The 20,553-nt window shown below is 39.6% G+C and overlaps 1 protein-coding gene and 1 long non-coding RNA gene across 2 annotated transcripts; both read right to left on the reverse strand.

Moving 5' to 3' along the window:
* Nucleotides 1-1,980: 1,980 nt before the first annotated feature.
* On the reverse strand, nt 1,981-2,794 carry LOC111501196 (uncharacterized). Its single transcript, XR_003024868.2, has 4 exons — nt 2,764-2,794; nt 2,487-2,543; nt 2,276-2,344; nt 1,981-2,155 (listed from the first exon to the last, which is right to left on the reverse strand). It is a non-coding gene; the product is annotated as an uncharacterized LOC111501196 (long non-coding RNA).
* Nucleotides 2,795-11,264: 8,470 nt separating this feature from the next.
* On the reverse strand, nt 11,265-20,318 carry LOC143412789 (uncharacterized). The gene is made up of 8 exons (XM_076874571.1): nt 20,251-20,318; nt 17,852-17,950; nt 17,649-17,765; nt 17,410-17,496; nt 17,236-17,297; nt 16,872-16,937; nt 16,631-16,770; nt 11,265-11,315 (listed from the first exon to the last, which is right to left on the reverse strand). Exons 1-7 carry the CDS (start codon nt 20,309-20,311, stop codon nt 16,633-16,635), a joined length of 630 nt encoding a protein of 209 aa, XP_076730686.1. The 5' UTR covers nt 20,312-20,318; the 3' UTR covers nt 11,265-11,315; nt 16,631-16,632.
* Nucleotides 20,319-20,553: the final 235 nt, after the last annotated feature.

Genomic DNA, 20,553 nt, shown 5'->3' on the forward strand with positions numbered 1-20,553 from the left:
AAAAGCGAAGGTGGATTTGGGAAGCCTGTCGCAGCCATGTCCTGTCCGTATACGCGAGCCACCCATTGCGGAAGGTGCAAGATTGATAAGGAGAGTTTTCAGAATTCAGCGTATATTGCGGGACAGACAGGATCCTTTAGCTCAGCGCGACAGTGTGCTCATAGAGAGATATCGATTTTCCCGTGAGGATATTATTTACTTAACCAACTTGTTGATGAGGGGGTGCAGGACCACCACCTGTCTTTTTTTTTTGCTCTGCCCTTTTCTTGGTTGCTGTTATGAACAAACAAACAGAGTATTTCAGGGTCTCTTTCCAAGAGACGAAAAGCAATATAAGTGATAAATATTACCATTCTGTAGAATATTCTTATATTTCACTTTTACCTGTTCCCATGTTGTAGTGGGTCCTGTTGTGGCTCTAATGTGAAAGGGGATATAATATAACATATTATAATATAATATAATGTAATATAATATTGGATAATATAGTGTGATATGATAAATCTACCCTACCGCCTACTGGTGTTGGCCAGAGGGGCCAATGGCGCGATATGGCAGCCTGGCTTCTGTCAGTCTGCCCCAGGGCAGCTGTGGCTACAACTGTAGCTGCCTCCACCAGTGTGTGAATGTGAGAGTGACTGAATAGTGGCATTGTAAAGCGCTTTGGGTGCCTTGAAAAGCGCTATATAAACCCACTCCATTATTATTGTTATTATTAAATTACTTACGAGTTTAATTTGTCAGCAACTTTCTGCCAGCCCTCTCTCCTTGCTTTTGCAGCCTTTGCAGTGTTCCCTTGCGTTCTGATTAAACTCTGAAACTCCTGAAATCCCTCACTCAAGAGTTCTTGCTCTGCTGCCGAAAAATACCGAGCCGAGCGCGCTCCGTCGACATTTTCGCCGACCAATCAGAGGGTTGCCGATCAATGTTTCCACTATCGATGCGTAGCCCCTTTTACGACACCCAGTGATGTCACATTACTGCGTCCAGCTGTACTAATCGTCAACAGCAGGTGTGTTCGGGGAACCGGATTAGCGCGCTCACGGTTAGCGCGATGGTTTGGTCTTGGATGTTTCATTTGATCTTGGATGTAGTAAGCGACGTACGAAGCACAGGGCCCTGGCCCCTAGCCCTGCCAGTGTAGCAGAAATGATGACGGATGATGATGGCAGCAGCAGCCGTTCTTCTCTACGTGCGTAGCTTAAGTCGTTCGTGTGTAATTTACATTGAGTAGGCTAACCACGTTATTATATTAATGCAGGTAAGGTGAGCTAGCAAACATCATCATAGGTACATGCGGCTGTCTTCTTGTTTGATGGCAGATACTCCCTTCACTCTGGCCAAAAAGGCTAAAATGACCAAAGAAAAAGTGGAAAACAGCTAAACATGAGAGGTTTTTGGACCAATTTTGTGTTCTCCATTCTGTAAGCACCGGTTTGAGCACCGTTTGAGCACCGGCACCGTTTCAAAAGTACCGATTTGGCACCGGTATCGGATAAAACCTAAACGATACCCATCCCTATTTCTTGGAATAAAACGTCAACACATACCCCTCTGGCAGAAACAGTTTAGGTCAAAACAGAAATATATATGTGTGGTAACATGTCTGTTTTTGAAACATAAATGATTTTCAGTTTGGTGTCTGTAGCTCAGGTGTTAGAGCAGGTCAGCTACTAACCAGAAGGGTGGTGGTTTGATCCCAGTCTGCTCCAGTCTGCATGCCAAATATTCTTGGGCAAGATACTAACCCCATGTTGCTCTCCGATGCTTCCATCGGAGTGTGAATGAGTATTAATGTTAGATAGGGAGCACTTAACTGCTTGGGTGAATGAATTTGTTGTATAAAGCACTTTGAGTGCTCTGAAAGAGTAGCTATATAAAAGTGTTATATAAGTCCATTTACCAAAACAATATTATGTTATTAGTTCAAAACAACCAATACGTAAGACAAAAAAAAATAACCCATGACTTTTCACATTCACTCTCTCATCTAAAAAGTGAAACAGCATCTACCATATCTCTTTTCATGAGCATCATCCTACTTCTTTACATCATTGATGGTGGAATAGAGGTGGTTGGGATCATCTCCAGCAGAAGAGGAAACAGCTTTCACTGTGCTGTAGGTCACAGTGTCACCTTCATCATGACCACGGGACTATAGGAAAACATTACAGAACAAAAAAAAAAAACATTACAGAGCAAGACAAGACATAAGGCTCTTTGAAAATCATGGTCTTACTGCTAACATCATCCCCACAAATATTAAAAATCTCACCCGGGTTTTACTCCTGGTCCTCTTGGGCAAGCTGATGGAGACGTAGGAAACACCATCATCAGCTCCAGCCTACACAGTGAAGACAAAATAACATCTGCTCAGTGATGTCAGTTTAGTTTAATACAGTTCAGTTCTGGCTGTATTGACTTTTCTGTTAAAATGAAACAAATATTTAGTGCAAATTTATACTGAGATTAGTGTGCAACCTCACCCTGGTTTGATTGGTTCCTGGTCCAGACTGAGTCTCTGCAGCGTTTAAGCTCAGTCCCTGCTCACAAACAGAAGAGTAACTGTGTAAAGATCTAAATGTTACTTAAATAGTTAAACATTCCCAGTGAGGAGCTGATTCAGCTCACTTGCAGCTTTGTCAGCTGTTCTGTTTCTGATGGTAAATCCTGTATTTTATTTAGTCATTTAGAGACATGAAGTCACCTCTAAAAGTTTATTAGCTCAATCTCATATGAAACAATGGAACTATTTGAACTCACAGTGTTGCCGGCCAGCTGCCCTTCTTTTCCTGAAAAAGAAAAAAAACAAAAAAAACCCACTGCGATTAGTTCCACATTAAAAATCCATTTTTTGCCTGTTTGCTAACGATCCCAATCTACAAAATAAGAAATCTCTTCAATTCACCATTTTCACATTCTTAACATTAGTTATATTATGTTAAACTATAATCTGAGGATGCTTTTACCTTTATGTTTCTTCCATCTTATGACCACAACAATTATTAAGAGTGCTGATAAACCAATGGGAAGGATAATGAGCCATAATAACAAACCTGAAAAGAGAAAGGTACACCTTGAAGCTGTGAACATACATTTTCCCGTAGTGACCACTTCCTGTCAGCGCTCACTGTCTGTAGGCCTGTGTGAAGGAGCTCTAACTAAATGTCCACCCAAAGCCCAGAGTAGTCCACCTGACATTCAGACTTTAAGTTTTAAAATCACAACTGTCACTGAATGTCTCCACCCAAGTGGCAGTCTGACATTCAGATATTTGGTGTTGATTTAGTCTCTGTGACATCTTCACCTAAAGAAATGTAATTACAAAATCAAATAAAGAATGATTGTAAGAAAAAAATAAACACCAAGCTGTTTTTAAAAGAATAGATAATGTGGAGAGGTGCAATATGTAACAATCAAACCAGTCAAAGCATCACTGTGAGGGGATTTGAACACATTCTTAACAGGTTATTGTCCGACAACTAGAATTTAAAGGGTCTGAACTATAAAGCAAATTTCAGATGTCTCTACCTTGTGAGGATTTTTTTGATTCTAGAGAAGATTTTGTTGTTCTCATTGTTGTTGTTGTTGTTCCGATTGTGACTATTGTTGTTGTTGTTTTTGTTCTCATTGTTGTTGTTGATCTCATTGTTCTTGTTGTTCTTGTTGTTGAGGTAAATTTTGCAGTCGTTGATTTTGTGTTTTCACCTAAAGAAAGAAATGAAATAACAAAATAAAACAAAAGTATTCAAATAAAAAAAACCTGCAAACTACATTTACAAAAACAGATAATGTAGAGCGCTGCTATAATTAATAATCATGTCAGTTAAACACGTCTGCTCATCACTGTGAAGCGATTTGAACATAATCTCACCTGTTTTCTCACCTGAGGACTTGAGTTTGAAGGGAAACAGTTGTTCTTCTTTAGTGTGTTTATCTGTCACTTTGCACTTCAATGAATTATAAAACTGTGACTTCTGATCACGGTGAGATCTTTTAAATGTCACAGTCACAGAGCAGGAACCTGGTTTTATCTCCACGTCTGATATTTTCTTTTTACCCTCATGCAGCCACTCCACTGTGTGTCTACAGTGTCCATGTGTCAGCACAGAGCAGTTCACAATGACTTTATTGTTGTTCTCATGTTCAGTCACTGGTGAAGATGGAGATATGGAAAGAGAAAAACAACAGAGCATCATCACTGTAATAAATACTGCTGTAATATTTCAGTTTGTTCCAAGTTTGAACTAAAAACATTATGATGTAAATACTCACTGTTAATAACAGACAGATTAATCATAAAGCCTGGACCTTCTTGTTGTCCTCCTCTTGTTTTGTACTGTTTGCAGGTGTAAAGACCAACATCCTCAGCTTTGACCTTCTTTATAAGCAGAGAACAGTTCGCTGTAACACTCAGTCTGGTGTATTCAGCTTTAACATTTTCTTTAATCTGTCCATGAGCAACCAGCTCTACTGTTGCTGTCTGTCTTGAATCAGCGAACATCCAGGTAGTATAGCTGCAGTCATGTTGACCATCTATCACATTTTCACAAGACAAAGTGATGTCATGTCCAGCTCTGGCAGCTCTGAAGGAGAACAAAGTCTGTCCTGTTGTTTCTGCTGAGGACAGGAGAGTGAAATGTGACAAACTATAACATGAACACTGCAGTTAGATTAACAGTTAGTTTAAGGATTATTTTACATCATTTATTTCTCATCTTTTCTTTCCAAGAGTCCAGAAAACTCAAAGTTACAAAGCAAACACGTCTCTCTCAGTTAAAGGAAGAACAGACTATTGTGTGTGTGTGTGTTCTGTGTTTCCTTACCTGTAATCTGAAGCATCAGCAGCAGGAATGAAGACATTTGAATCCACATGACTGCAGCCATCGTACTTCTCTGTCTGTCAGTCTCTACTCTCTGCTCTCACATTCACAAATGAGACAGTCTCAGACATGAACACAGCTTCAACTTCCTGCTCACTTCCTCATCAGTGGTTTACTCTTCATCACTTGTTCTGAATTTATTTGTTTTACAGCCTTCAAATGTTTTTGTCCTCCCTCTCTCTTTATTCATAAAATGAATAATTGAGCTTTTAACAAGAATGTGTGTTGATGCCCACAATGAAACATGTTGATACTGCAGCAAACACCACTGCAGCAGCTGGATAACGACACAGATAAGATGTGTTAGTAGTCTGAGGCCTGAGTTTTTCTGAGAAGTGAAGGGGAAGTATTTCTGTGAGAATGTGGGTACAACAGCAGCAACGCTTTGGAAGTGTGAGACTCTAATTTTGACCACATAAACATCAGAAACACAAATGATTCACACACTGATGGACTAACAGAGCTGCCCTTAAGTCCTCAACATTTTATTTTTGCTGAGCTGTGGATTTGAAAACACACATTAAATGACACACACGAGTAAACCTTTTTTTTAATTTGCAAAATTACTTAGACTGATTAAATGTTCACAAATGACAAATGTTAACACACTGATGAGAGAGTGACTGTCGTTATTGTCGCCGTCATTTTGAACGTGTGGAACGTTGATTTAAGTCAGTTTTTAGAATACAAATTCATTACATTCATTTCAAGGTGTTTTAATATTGTGTGAGTATAAGTTGGAATCATCTGATAGGAACAGTGAGAGGAGATGAATTTGTTTGTTATTTAGACAAATGTCAGCAGTCAGTACAAACAGAGGAGCTTAAACTAGTAGAGTCAATGTTTTATATGGAGATGAAAGAACAGGAAGTTATACTGGGGAGAATAATAGAAGCACACTTGTACTGTGGTCAGCACTGCAATGCTGTGGTGTGTGTGAGGTGTCAGAGAGAGACAGCACTACAAAACACAATGATAGTCATCACAGCTAAAGTGTAACACACAATGTTAATGGTTTAATGTGGAGCAACAAAACGTGGCTCCTCATCCCAGCTGAACAAGCGAGTGAGAGAGAGCGAGAGGGAGAGTGAGGAAGGCACCTTTTGATAGGATGAACCTCGTACACTATGTGCACATCTGTGCCACATCAGTAATCACTCAGTCTACATTAAGGTTCAGTCTTCCCTGGGTGACTGTGATGAGGACGTGGTCAGTCTGTCCAGTTCTTGTCACCAGCCTGTCAGAGTGTTATTTTCCTGAGAGAGAACAAAGGACGCGACCCTAAGCGACGGCCTCGAGGGAAACGAGCCGGCATCAGGAACAGGCTATGGGCTCGCGCACACCGCGCACCCATGCCCAGTATCCTGCTAGCCAATGTTCAATCCATCGAGAACAAGCTTGATGACCTCAGAGCCAGAATCAAGTTCCAGAGAGACATTCGGGACTGCAACCTCCTCTGCTTCACCGAGACTTGGCTGAACCCAGCGATTCCAGACCACACCGTGCAGCCGACGGGGTTCTTTTCGGTTTACCGCATGGACAGGACAATGGAGTCGGGGAAGAAAAGAGGTGGTGGAGTGTGCTTGATGGTGAACAACAGATGGTGCGACAGCACAAACATCTCCCCACTCACACGCTCTTGCTCGCCCAATCTGGAACTTTTGATCATTAAATGTCGCCCTTTCTATCTCCCTCGGGAATTCACTGCGGTCATTGCCTGCACTGTTTACATTCCGCCTCACGCGGACTCGGACACTGCCTTATGTGAGCTACATGAGGCTCTCACACATCAACAAACACTTCACCAAGATGCCGCACTCATTGTTATGGGAGATTTTAACAGAGTGAATCTCAAACGGACATTTCACAACCTTCACCAGCACATCAACTGCCCCACCCGGGGCACTAGGACATTAGACCACTGCTACACCCCGTTCAAGAACTGTTACAAGGCTCAGCCCCTGCTGGCATTTGGAAAATCGGACCATGCCGCCATCTTCCTCATGCCTGCTTACAAACAAAGGCTAAAGCAGCAACCACCAATCAGGAGGGAGGTCGCTCGCTGGACGGACCAATCAGTGGCCGCGCTGCAGGATGCACTGGATGACGCAGACTGGGACATGTTTCGGCGCAGCTCTGATGACATCAACATGTTTACGGAAGCGGTTGTGGGATTTATCGGGAAACTAGCGGACGACACAGCAGAAAGATCTATCATCCGAACGTTTCCCAACCCAAAGCCGAGGGTGGATAAAAACATCCGCGACGCTCTGAGATCACGCACCGCTGCCTACCATGAAGGAAGGGCTCGTCTCCGGTAATATGGTGAATGCCGATGCTTCACTGGCTGATGAGCTGAACACGTTTTATGCTCGCTTCGATGCCGCAGCAATTAAAACAACAAACGAGTGAAGAAAATGCATTCATCATCACAGAGCATGCCGTGAGGAACACCTTCAGGAGGGTGAACACCAGGAAGGCAGCAGGACCAGATGCAATCCCTGGCCGGGTACTGAGAGCCTGCGCTGACCAGCTAGCACCGGTGTTCACGGAGATCTTCAACCTCTCCCTGGCCCAAGCTGTGGTTCCCACGTGTTTCAAACAGTCCATTATTGTCCCTGTTCCAAAGAAACAACAGCCCACTTGCCACAATGACTACCGTCCAGTAGTACTGACTTCAATTGTGGTGAAGTGTTTTGAAAGACTGATGAGAGATCACATCACTTCTTCACTTCCTGCCACCATCGACTCACTTCAGTTTGCTTACCGGACTAATCGTTCCACAGACGATGCCATATCTCACCTGCTCCACACATCCCTGAGTCACCTGGACACTGGCAGAGGGAATTATGTTAGGATGCTGTTCGTGGACTACAGTTCAGCATTCAACACGAATAATTCCCTCTAAGCTTTTCACCAAGTTGACGGATCTAGGACTCAGCTCATCACTGTGTCAGTGGATCCTCAACTTCCTCACAGACAGACCCCAATCAGTGCGGGTGGGAAAACAAGTCTCCCCCTCCATCTCACTCAGCACTGGAGCCTCAGGGCTGTGTTTTAATCCCCCTGCTGTACTCACTGTACACTTATGACTGTGTAGCCACATCAGACACCACCTCCATTGTCAAGTTTGCTAACGACACTGTTGTTGTGGGCCTGATGTCTGACAACATCGAGACGGCCTACCTGGAGAAGATCAGGAACCTGGAGACCTGGTGCCAGGAGAATAACCTCCTCCTAAACATCAGCAAGACTAAGGAGCTGATCATGGACTTCACTACAAAGCAGGCGAGGAATTACAAGCTTTTTTACCCATTTATTAGTAAATTGATTCTACCTCTCTGGTCAAAAACATACATAAAAATACACTACACATACATTATAATATTTTATACATAAATGCGCACTGGTTTATTTCCTTAACACGTGGAGGTAGGACCTTCCCAACCTATTTTAAGATTGTGTTGTACATTAATTTGAAGATTTTTCTTTCTTTATTGTGTTTACAAATATCAAGAAGTAACAAGAAAAGAGAGACCACACCCTTATGATATCACACAAAAGCTGTCAGCTGAGCTCTGTAGAGTGAGCAATCATGATGAAACAGTTGTACATTCAAGCTGCTCTTCAAACTTTTGTCCACCAGATGTCACCAAAGACGACTGTGTGCACTTCAGAAAGCTTCATTTAGACATCACTGCCACCTGTTTTTCTCCTGATCTGTTTGACTTGTCACCTCTTGTGCAGTTTGCTTAAAGGGTTTTATTGGCTGAGTGGATTGTTCTGTGATTCATCTGTGTACATACATCGATTATCATGAAAAGGCAAGGCAAGGCAAGGCAAGTTTATTTGTATAGCACAATTCAACAACAAGGTGATTCAAAGTGCTTTACAGAGACATTAGAAACAAAAACAAATAAAAGCATGATTTAAAATTGATTAAAACAAGCAAACAAACAAACTAATTAACAAACAAACAAACAAACAAAACAGGATATAAAATCAAAACAGATAAAATCAGAACAATAGATAAAGTCAGTAGTTAAAATGTAAGTTTTGAAATTTAAGGAATAAATGATTATTTGAAGTTATTTTTCTTAATAGTTGAAGCTAAGTGCACAAAGAAAAGAATTTTGCTCCTACATATGAGATAAAATCAAAAAGTAAAGGTCAGGAAATATTAATGATATTATGATTCATTTTTGTGATGAGTTGATGTTGAAGTTGTTGATCTGTGGAGTCTGACAGAAGCAGGAGAGTCTGCAGTGTTTTCATAGTTCACTGCGTCACCATCTTCATCCTTATGCACCTGTTTAAAACAATACTACACACTTTAGATTCACTCTTTGAAATGCTACTTTTGATGAGCTCTCTGATGGTTTATCTTATTATTAATTATTTATTATTTAGTCTCAAAATTCTCCACTTTTCTCAATAAACAACAACAGTAACAAAAAAGGTTATAAGTGTTTCTGCAACCTGGTTAAAACTGTGTATTTTGTTTTCTTTCATTTGTACATCCACAGTTAAAAAAGAATACATATCACTAACGTGTTGTTCGCTCTGTAAAGTTATAACAGAGTTAAACTCACAGTGTTTCCTTCCATCTTTGTTTTTATTCCTGAAATGACAAAAAATCACAAAAGAGAGCTGAAATAATTAACCTGCAAGTTTATCAAAGCTTTTCTTGTATAAACGTTTCATCTGTGAAGTTCTCACCTTTGGTTTTTGTCCACATGTTGACTGTAACAGCAGATATTAGGAGTGATGCTAAACCCACAGACACGATGACGCATCTGGACAGAAAACCTAAAAACAATGAAACCATTTAGACTTCAGCTTTTTGTTCTGTGAAAAGAATAAATGTTGTGATGAAAACATTCAGTTTTGATATTTTTGTTATTAGATTAAAATATTAAGCCTGCTCTTAGGACCGATAATCAAATACATAAATAAGTTAAATGTCCTTACAAGGCACTGAAAAATATTTTTATTTGCATTTAGTTTCTTTTTTAATTTTTATTTCTTTTTTTTTGTTTCATTTATCTCAAATTGTTTGTTATGAAACAAAAATATAAAGATGCTGAAAAAGTGATGTTAATCAAGCTTCAGAGAACTAGAGTGATAATCAGTTTTTATAGGGACAAATCTGCCTCAGTGGTTTCCGACTGTGACTTTGTGAGATCACTTGCAAAGAGAGTGCTGCACCAAAAACCTCCTGGTGATTTCTTTGGTCACTCACAGTTTTCATAAAGACAAACACCTTTCTTTCCAAGAGTCCAGAAAACTCAAAGTTACAAAGCAAACACGTCTCTCTCAGTTAGAGGAAGAACAGACTATTGTGTGTGTGTGTGTTCTGTGTTTCCTTACCTGTAATCTGAAGCATCAGCAGCAGGAAAGAAGACATTTGAATCCACATGACTGCAGCCATCGTACTTCTCTGTCTGTCAGTCTCTACTCTCTGCTCTCACATTCACAAATGAGACAGTCTCAGACATGAACACAGCTTCAACTTCCTGCTCACTTCCTCATCAGTGGTTTACTCTTCATCACTTGTTCTGAATTAATTTATTTTACTGCCTTCAAATGTTATTGTCCTCCCTCTCTCTTTATTCATAAAATGAATAATTGAGCTTTTAACAAGAATGTGTGTTGATGCCCACAATGAAATATGTTGATACTGCAGCAAACACCACTGCAGCAGCTGGATAACGACACAGATAAGATGTGTTAGTAGTCTGAGGCCTGCTGTGCATCATTGTATCTATGAAGTCATTTTTTTTCTGAGAAGTGAAGGGGAAGTATTTCTGTGAGAATGTGGGTACAACAGCAGCAACGCTTTGGAGGTGTGAGACTCTAATTTTGACCACATAAACATCAGAAACACAAATGCGCCTGCTTTTGCACTGGTCACACACTGATGGACTAACAGAGCTGCCTTTAAGTCCTCAACATTTTATTTTTGCTGAGCTGTGGATTCAAAAACACACATTATATGACACACACGAGTAAAGCTTTTTTGCTTTGAATTTGCAAAATTACTTAGACTGATTAAATGTTCACAAATGAGAAATGCAGCTTGTGGGGATAGGTTAATCGGTTAATCCAAATTGCCCATAGATGTAAATGTGCAAGTGAGTGTGAATGGTTGTCTGTCTCTGTGTGTTAGCCCAGTCGACAGACTGGCGACCTGTCCAGGGTGTACCCCGCCTCTCGCCCTATGACAGCTGGGATAGGCTCCAGCCACCCCCGCGACCCTGAAAAGGATAAGCGGAAGAGAATGGATGGATGAATAGTTTTATGGCAGCACCCTCTGGTGGTCTTGAAGCAAACTAAGACATGACATCTCTGGTGTCCCTTACTTTTGTCTGCTGGGGGAGCAGGATTGGATCTAGTGATACATACAGACTGAGTAAGCTGATTAGGACAGGCCTGGAGAAAGAAGAGAAAAATACAACCTTGTACAAACCATGCTTTTAATAAAAAAAATTAAAAAAAATGCACAAATAGTAGTTATTAATACAAAAACGTTTTCACATGTTATTTGTTTGTCTGTATTCAGTCTCATTATTAGCCATGATGGAGAGTTAAACATATTGCAGGTAAGACCATGACATTCAGATTTAATGTTGTTAAACTTATTTTGACATACGTTTTGAGATAAGTCTTAAAAGTACATTGCTTACCTTATTTATTATTGATTTACTTTAATCAGATTTGGCTGGTATTGTATTTAAACGTATGACACTCACAGTATGTTTATTTAACTGCCCAAATAAATGGTGAGGATATGGCCACAGTGGCTGCGAAGCAAGAAGTTGTTTTTTCATTGTGAAGCATAAATAAACATACCACAAAACCATGCAGGGAGGAGCCATATTTGTTTTTTGTGTTTGCACGTACCATTATTGATGGTAACTGTGATATTTACAAGACGAAGCTTGAGTATTATTACATACATGATAAGGATGTAAGCATGTTAGCCTACAACACACAAACTCAAGTGGTGTTACCAAGATAGTTGCTGACTGGCAAGAAAATTCTGGAAGAAATCTGGTTACATTCCAAAGCACAAATATAGAAAAAAAACAAACAAATATGAAGATGTAATATCTGTATAAAATAGACTTAAAGGGTTTTCCCCTTTGAGAACTAGCAATAAGCTCCGTGTTTGTTAATGCTCCCTTGCAAGAGCTTAAATTAACTAAAATTCAAGTTTCTGTGTGTCTCAGATTTTGTTAAAAAATTTCTAACTGGTTGTTCTTTGAAAATACCAATACTTATGATAAAGATGGCATTTAAAAGAATAAACATTATCATGCTAGCAATGTGTGGTCAGATGCAAACTCTGTTTTCCCAACTTTTTGCATTGATAACACACAATAAACATTAAGATGAATTTAACCAGCATAATTATTTTATTTTTAGGGAGTTATGTGCAGTGTTCAAAAAATTGAACAGGTATTATATGAATAATTATCTGCAAACAAAAGCATGACTATCAGAGTTACAGGCATTTTAATTCATCTGCTCTCAACTATCATGTTTCTTTGTCCCTGTTTTTGTCTTTTTTTGTTTCACACTCATCAATGACAGAGTTTGAAATTTTGCTTCTTTTGCAGACTAGAACAGTATGTACTTCCTGTGAATACTAAGGTGTGACTTCCTCATCAGCACGTTTGTCTTTGAACATTTTATTTTTAGTCACAAAGGGGTGGATAAAGTCAATGCAAAAAAATAAAAAATAAATTACATCTGAGAGAAAAATACTTAACATTAAATGCTTGAGATCCAATATAATCTTTTATTTTATCTTTTACTCATACCATTTTAATGTGGCAAAGAAGCATGGCTGACCAGCCCGCTCAGAGCAGCAGAGCTCTGATCTCTTCTTCATTGTCACCACTAAGACTTCAGCCACCCCAGCTCTGACAGAAAATAGTTGAATCTGATGTGTTTTTGAGGTCACTTGTTTGATTATGAGGAAGAAAACTTCCAGCAGAGTTTGGACTGAATGTTTAGTTGATCTTGCTAAAAAATGGGCAGGCCTTCAGGAAGGTTTGTTTACCTTCACCAGTTTTTGTCTGTGGTCAGATGATCATATGCATTTATTTGTGCATTAATAACTGTCTACCTTGGTTAAAAGGTGTTTAAGCATAAAGTGAACTTAAAGTCTAGTGGGACTGTATATGAGAATGCATAAAAATGTCTAGAGCGATCAAACTTTGCACAGAGAAAGCAATATTTATTTAAGTATCAGAGGCATGGTGCAATGCTCGCATTATGTCAGCGTCCTTCCTTTTTCACCATCTCCACCTGTAGAGGGAGTCTCAGCTTTCTCAGTAGCTTCATGTCTCATAATATCATGTCTGTTAAGGCAGACAGCGTGGAGATGAGAGAGCGGATCCAAATGCAGACAAAGGGGGGTGGAGGTGGACATTAACAAAAACTGAGCAGTTATTTTGGCTGAACAAGAAAACAAACAAAAGCAAAGAATGACTAAAATGGAGGTAACTGTCACGGCTGCCGAGGCGAGCCGTGTGGAATAAATGAGGATCCAATCGCAGGCAGTCGTGGAGAAGTGAAGGTGATTTATTGAACACAAAAAGAATGTGGACAAACAGCAAACGGGGCTCGAACTAAACTAAACTGGGAAACAACTAAACTACAGAGCACAAACCTGAATGAAAACGAGCAGAGGAGGATGACGATGAACAGCAGGGAGAAGACACGGCGGAAACACAGACTGACACTGAGTAATACAGACAAACCAGCAACAGGCAGGAGAACACACAGGGCTTAAATACACACACCAGTAATCAGGGGATGAGAGACAGGAGGGCAACACAGCTGGGAGGAATCTGGGCTGACGGGACAGGGGAAACGTAAACTGATCACACTCACATACGACACGGACCTTCACAATAAAACAGGAAACTCAGACACATGGAACCAGACAAGACATTGAACTAAACAGACAGATTCACAAACAGATGGGGTGACACCATAGACAGACAGATACAGACGCAGACCGAATATAACACAGAACTTAAACAATCATCATCTAGAAAATGATAACAAACTAAAAGCGCTGGGTCACCGACCCAGGACCATGACGGTCCAAAAAAAAATATACAATAAATGGTACATTTACTGTATGAACCGACAACAGACAGAGCAAGACAGAGGACAAATACACAAAAGGGTAACAAAGAAATGAGAACCAGGAAAGAAAAACAGCTGGGACTAATCACACACATACTCATTTTCATATCTTAGTACCATCAAAACTGAATGCCTAATTCTAACCCTCAGCCTAAACCTAACCGCAACCTAATTGTAACCCTGACACTAAAACCACATTTTGAGCCTCAAAAATGCCTTCAAATGCACGCGCGCGCGCACACACACACACACACATGCACACACAACACTGCGAGGAAGCAAAACCAAACACACTAAACACATGACGAGGAACTATCAAAATAAAACAGGAAACATGAGACACAGACTGAGAGGCAGACTTGACGCTGGATCTGGGGCTTGGCTAGACGCGACACATGGAACAGACGGGAGGCACAGAGACAGAAACCAAGAGACTAGAAATCACAAAATACTAAAGAATAACTAAGGGAGCCAAGAATACAAAAGACTAAAGCATGAAAATCCACTAAATTTTAGAATATTAATAATCAAAACATAACCACTGGGTCACCATGACAGGACAATGACACAGGTGAAAATGTGACAGGTCATCTGCGCCTGCTTTTGTTTATTTGATTAATCAATTTCAAAACTGCACTGGTCTTCATTAATTCAGACTTAATAATTGTCATTTGCTGTTTAGTAAAGTAATTTCTTGATCTGAAATAGCACAGAGGAAGTCAAACATATCTATGAACTCTTTTCTTTTATAGACCATGTGCAAACAGGCTCTTGGTATATGTGACATAATGGTACTTTACCACACTGGGTATGGAACAGATGAGTCTGAAGGACAGTTAAGCAGTACATGACCAAAGTAGGCCCTCTGAAAATAACCAGATATGCATGACTTTAACGTGACATAAATTACATGATTATTTATGAGATCTGTCCCAAACAATAAGCATTTTCTAACATATATTGTCACAGATTAGGTTTCTGAGTCTTTATTGTTCTCTTACAACCAGAAAAGTTGCTGTGTGTCTTGTAAAATTCTAAAATTAAAAATTAGAATCATAATATATCTAAAGTAAAATGATATACAGGTATGCAGTGAAATGTCAGAGCTTAGTACAAACAAGAGAGGTTTAATAATAGTGATGAGATAACAGGAAGGGGAAGTGGCAATAATACACGCAGCTTTTACTGCTGCTGATTTATCACTGCTCTGCTCAATAGAGTCCAGTCTTCACTTCAGAAACCACTCTTCTCTTTCACAAGTCTTTTTCCGCCCAGCTGGTAAGTTATTTGAGTTTATTAAATCAAGGACAGCACATGAGACAATGATACACGATAAAGCAATGCAACTGTTGTTTTGTACAGAGGTTTTCTAGCCAAAAGCTAGTGTCATACCAGTTGCCTTGTTCCCAACATCGCCACTGACTGCTCTCAAACGTGCCACCCATGCTCCAGAGTCAGCTGGTGTTTGCATAGTTTCAGTGTTACAGCCTGCCTCCTACATCAGCCTGCTCCAGTATCAAAGTCACAGCTAACCTTTGCATGTTTAGCTTTTAAGTTCCTGCTTGGATCAACCTCCCAAGCTTCTGATCCAGAGTCGTGACTGGACACAACCTTTCCAGTGACAGCATCTGAACCAGAGCTAGTGCTTCTCATTCTTTTACTCCTAAGATGGATGAGGCCTCAGCCATCTGATTCCCAACCTGTGACTGCCTGCCCATGCTCTTCTTCAGTACCATTGCTCTGAAGGGTTTCGCCTCTTCTGTTGGCTTCCTAGAAGCACTCTGCTTCAACAGTCTCACTAAATAGTTCTTTTACTCTCCTCAGCTCAGGTTTTGTTACATTGTGAATCATGTGTTTATTTATTTGTAAGCTAAAACATCAGTATAAATTAAACTAAGTCATAGATGTTATACTTTCTGGTTTTATATGCAGATAGTTAGGTGTTCATTTGTGTTATAGCAGCTTAATGGAATGTGGAAAAGCAGGGATGTTTTTGGGGGGATTTTTTTACATTATATTTTATTTTTTCCACAAAAAACATCTTAATTAGTAGATGCAAAACTTACAAAACTTACAGTTGGAGTAATAATTGATATTTTATCATAGACACAGTTAGATCAGGTAATTCAATTGGACTTAAACAAGTAAGTTTTTGTTACATTTCCAAAACAAAGTAACAATATTAAAAAGGCAAAGAGATATAAAATATTGACTTTGCCTACAGTACATGAGCACACAGTATAAAACGTTAACCTCAACCTCTAGAGGGAGTGTCAGTGGTTTCTTTGTTTCACTACCTCGAAAGCTTGGTGCTGTTTGTATTCATGATTGTACATTAAGAGCAAATTTTTTCACAATTGTATACCAAAGAGATCACTATCATTGACATATGATAGATATTAACAACAACTCAACTTAAATAAAAGGTGGGAAACTTTAGCCAGTGTGTCGATCATGTGTGTCATCTTATCAAATGCAGGTCATTTTTTTCTTTCTTTTTTTTTTAGTTAAAGGAAAATGTAAAAATGTTTTTCACATATTTATCATATAATGCAAACAATCAATCATAAAAAAAATGTAACCTTCAGGCTGGAACGTGTTTCTTTTGTTTGTTGATGGTGGAATAGAGGTTGCTGGGATCAGTGGAAACGCCAGCAGAAGAGGAAGGAAATTTCACAGTGCTGTAAGTCACAGTGTCATCTTCATCATTATCATTACAGACCTGGAATGAAATATGATGGAGCACAATTATTTTTTTCTGACCTGTGACAGAAGTTTAAAATTCACGATCTTAATGTTAATATATTCTTTTGAGAACCTTACCTTGGCTTTACACTTGGACCTCCTGATAAAACTGACAGAGACATAGGAGACATCTTCAGCATCAGCCTGAACAGTGAAGACAACATATAGACTGCTCACTAATGCATATGCGGAGTCAGTTTGACAGGTATCAGTCCTTTTGGGGTTTTTCTTGTCCTATTTGTCTTTCATCCATTCTTATAAAGGATAAAAATACATTTCAAAGAATAAATGCAGTAGCTGTGAGAATAATGTCTGTTCACTTTGTTCTGACTGGCTGCTGGACTGGGTCATATCAGGGTTTACACTCAGTCTCTTAAATATGTGCAAGCTGTTCTCATTTTGGGACTTTAAATAAGGGAGTCTTCTAAAAGTAGCTACATACATTTTTTTGGCAGCTGCGTTCACTCGCCACCTTAGTCGCTTCTTCCACCTGTGTTTTGCTTCCTAAAAAAAGATGAAAATACAAGATAAAAGTAAACAAACTTGAGTTTAGAATTTCAAATCCAAGGTTCTCAATTATACTTTCAACTATAGCTGTCATTTTTTTCTAACTCACCGTTAGGTTTATTCCATGTGTTGATGACTATAGCAAGTATTAGTACCAGAATTCCCACAAGAACAATGATAACCCGTTTCCAAATTTCTGGAAAGAAAAATTAAAACCACAATCACTGGTAATGTTGAGCTTTGGATGCTGTGAGCAATAAAAAGCTTTATGATGGAGCCACAGCTCGAGTCTACAGTCTACAGTTCAGACCTTAGGCTTAATAAAGGTGCAAGCGATGCAGTCAGTACCTGATAAAGTATTTCTTTCAGTTGTTCCAGTTGTTGATGTAGGTTGGCTTGATGGTGATACAGTAGTTGCATTTGTTGATTTTGATGTTGTGGGGATTGGTGTTGTTGTGTGGTCACCTTAAATAAAATAAATGTATTAAAAAAAAAACTTTAGTTCAGCTTTTATTGCCCAAATGTTGACTGTAACAACAGACAGGCACTACCTGATGAAGTCCTTACTGTTCCATTTACTGATGTAGGTTCAATAATACTTGTATTTTTTGATGTGTGTGTTACTGTCTGTGTTGTTGTTACATTGTTGCCTGAAACAATAAAAAAAATGCAGACAATTAAATAAATACATGCAACAAACTGTCCGACATAAAATATTACCGTGGCAGAGGTTTGGTCCCTGGCTCAGCTGCAGAGAAGGAGTGAGGCAGTGAGGTCAAGGGAGCAATGCCAAGAGGCTGGAGGGACAGACTGGAGAGCTAATTTAACTGATGAGGTTTCTCTCTTTATATATACAGTGGGGCAAAAAAGTATTTAGTCAGCCACCGATTGTGCAAGTTCCCCCACTTAAAATGATGACAGAGGTCAGTAATTTGCACCAGAGGTACACTTCAACTGTGAGAGACAGAATGTGAAAAAAAATCCATGAATTCACATGGTAGGATTTGTAAAGAATTTATTCGTAAATTAGGGTGGAAAATAAGTATTTGGTCACCTCAAACAAGGAAAATCTCTGGCTCTCACAGACCTGTAACGTCTTCTGTAAGAAGCTTTTCTGTCCCCCACTCGTTACCTGTATGAATGGCACCTGTTTGAACTCATCATCTGTATAAAAGACACCTGTCCACAGCCTCAAACAGTCAGACTCCAAACTCCGCCATGGCCAAGACCAAAGAGCTTTCGAAGGACACCAGGAAAAGTATTGTAGACCTGCACCAGACTGGGAAGAGTGAATCTACAATAGGCAAGCAGCTTGGTGTGAAAAAATCAACTGTGGGAGCAATCATCAGAAAATGGAAGACATACAAGACCACTGATAATCTCCCTCGATCTGGGGCTCCATGCAAGATCTCATCCCGTGGGGTCAAAATGATCATGAGAACGGTGAGCAAAGATCCCAGAACCACACGGGGGGACCTGGTGAATGACCTGCAGAGAGCTGGGACCAAAGTAACAAAGGTCACCATCAGTAACACACTACAACGGCAGGGAATCAAATCCCGCAGTGCCAGACGTGTTCCGCTGCTGAAGCCAGTGCATGTCCAGGCCCGTCTGAAGTTTGCCAGAGAGCACATGGATGATACAGCAGAGGATTGGGAGAATGTCATGTGGTCAGATGAAACCAAAGTAGAACTTTTTGGTATAAACTCAACTCGTCGTGTTTGGAGGAAGAAGAATACTGAGTTGCATCCCAAGAACACCATACCTACTGTGAAGCATGGGGGTGGAAACATCATGCTATGGGGCTGTTTTTCTGCCAAGGGGACAGGACGACTGGTAAAGACCTGGTAAAGACCTATAGTAAACGTTTGACCTCTGTTATTGCCAACAAAGGTTATGTTACAAAGTATTGAGTTGTATTTTTGTTATTGACCAAATACTTATTTTCCACCCTGATTTACGAATAAATTCTTTACAAATCCTACCATGTGGATTCATGGATTTTTTTTTTTCACATTCTGTCTCTCACAGTTGAAGTGTACCTCTGGTGCAAATTACTGACCTCTGTCATCATTTTAGGTGGGGGAACTTGCACAATCGGTGGCTGACTAAATACTTTTTTGCCCCACTGTAGTGAAGCCAGAGACCTGAGAGAGGAGTGCGCACTGATAACTGACTGGGAAGTTATTGAACTGTTTACAGAAACATCCAGCCATATGTGTGTAGTGCCTTGATAAACACTCCCCAAGTATACAAACATACCAGTGTGTCAGATCTATGATTACAATTACATATTAATGTTACAGCTACAGTAGCCAAAAGGTGGTGCATTATTTAACTGGCAAATTATTACTTTATATTTTTAAGATGGGGGAAAAAAACATTTTCAATAACCAAAAAATCATATTGTAAATCAAATACGTCGAGCAATTATATACATCAAGTTGAGGTAGTTCATCATAATTTCTCTGTTATCTCAGCTCTAACACGTAAACACTGCGTGGCGATAAGTATAAGAACGTTGAAAAAATGGTGCAGAAACCTGCAATCTGTAAGATGGAAAAACCACACATATGTGGAAGAGTGGATTTGTACAAAATGAAACAGATGGGAGTGGATAGATGCAAGGTTATCAGTGGTTACAGACTCGTTCAATAAAGAGTATTTATGTTGCATCACAAGACAGCTGATCGGTTTGTTTCACTAACTCATCTAAACAAGGCTTTTTGCACAGAGTATAGCATCCGTGGCAGTTTGTCTTCAAACAACAACCGTAATCTCCACTTTTTGACAAAAATCGATTATCGACTTGAATCTGGAAATTCCTTTTTATCAAAATCATCAATATTTTTTCCTTAATGTGGCCATAATACTCCTTCATAGGTAAAGTCATATTACTTAATGAAATCACATGTTGATGCAATATTTGTATTTTAATATGTGTCCTTACCTTTACACTGAAGTATTAGTAGAGAGAATAAAAACACTTCAATCCATCTGAATAGTACCATGGTGCTTCTTCTGTACTCATACACACTAATGACACTGCATCTAAAGATTTGACTTGTTAAAGATAAATACTTGTGCTGTGTGGGGTTTGCGAGGTGTCACTTCCTGCTAGTGACTTCATTCTCCTCTGTCACATCTTGGCCAACAATAGATTATAGGAAGTCAAATGTGTGAAGATTGTCAGTTGAGATAAGTGTAATGAGAAATGCAGCTCTCTTTTATTTCTCTTTATTTTGTGATTATT

Source organism: Maylandia zebra, linkage group LG15 (assembly GCF_041146795.1).
Source record: "Maylandia zebra isolate NMK-2024a linkage group LG15, Mzebra_GT3a, whole genome shotgun sequence".
Taxonomy (NCBI): Eukaryota; Metazoa; Chordata; class Actinopteri; order Cichliformes; family Cichlidae; genus Maylandia; species Maylandia zebra.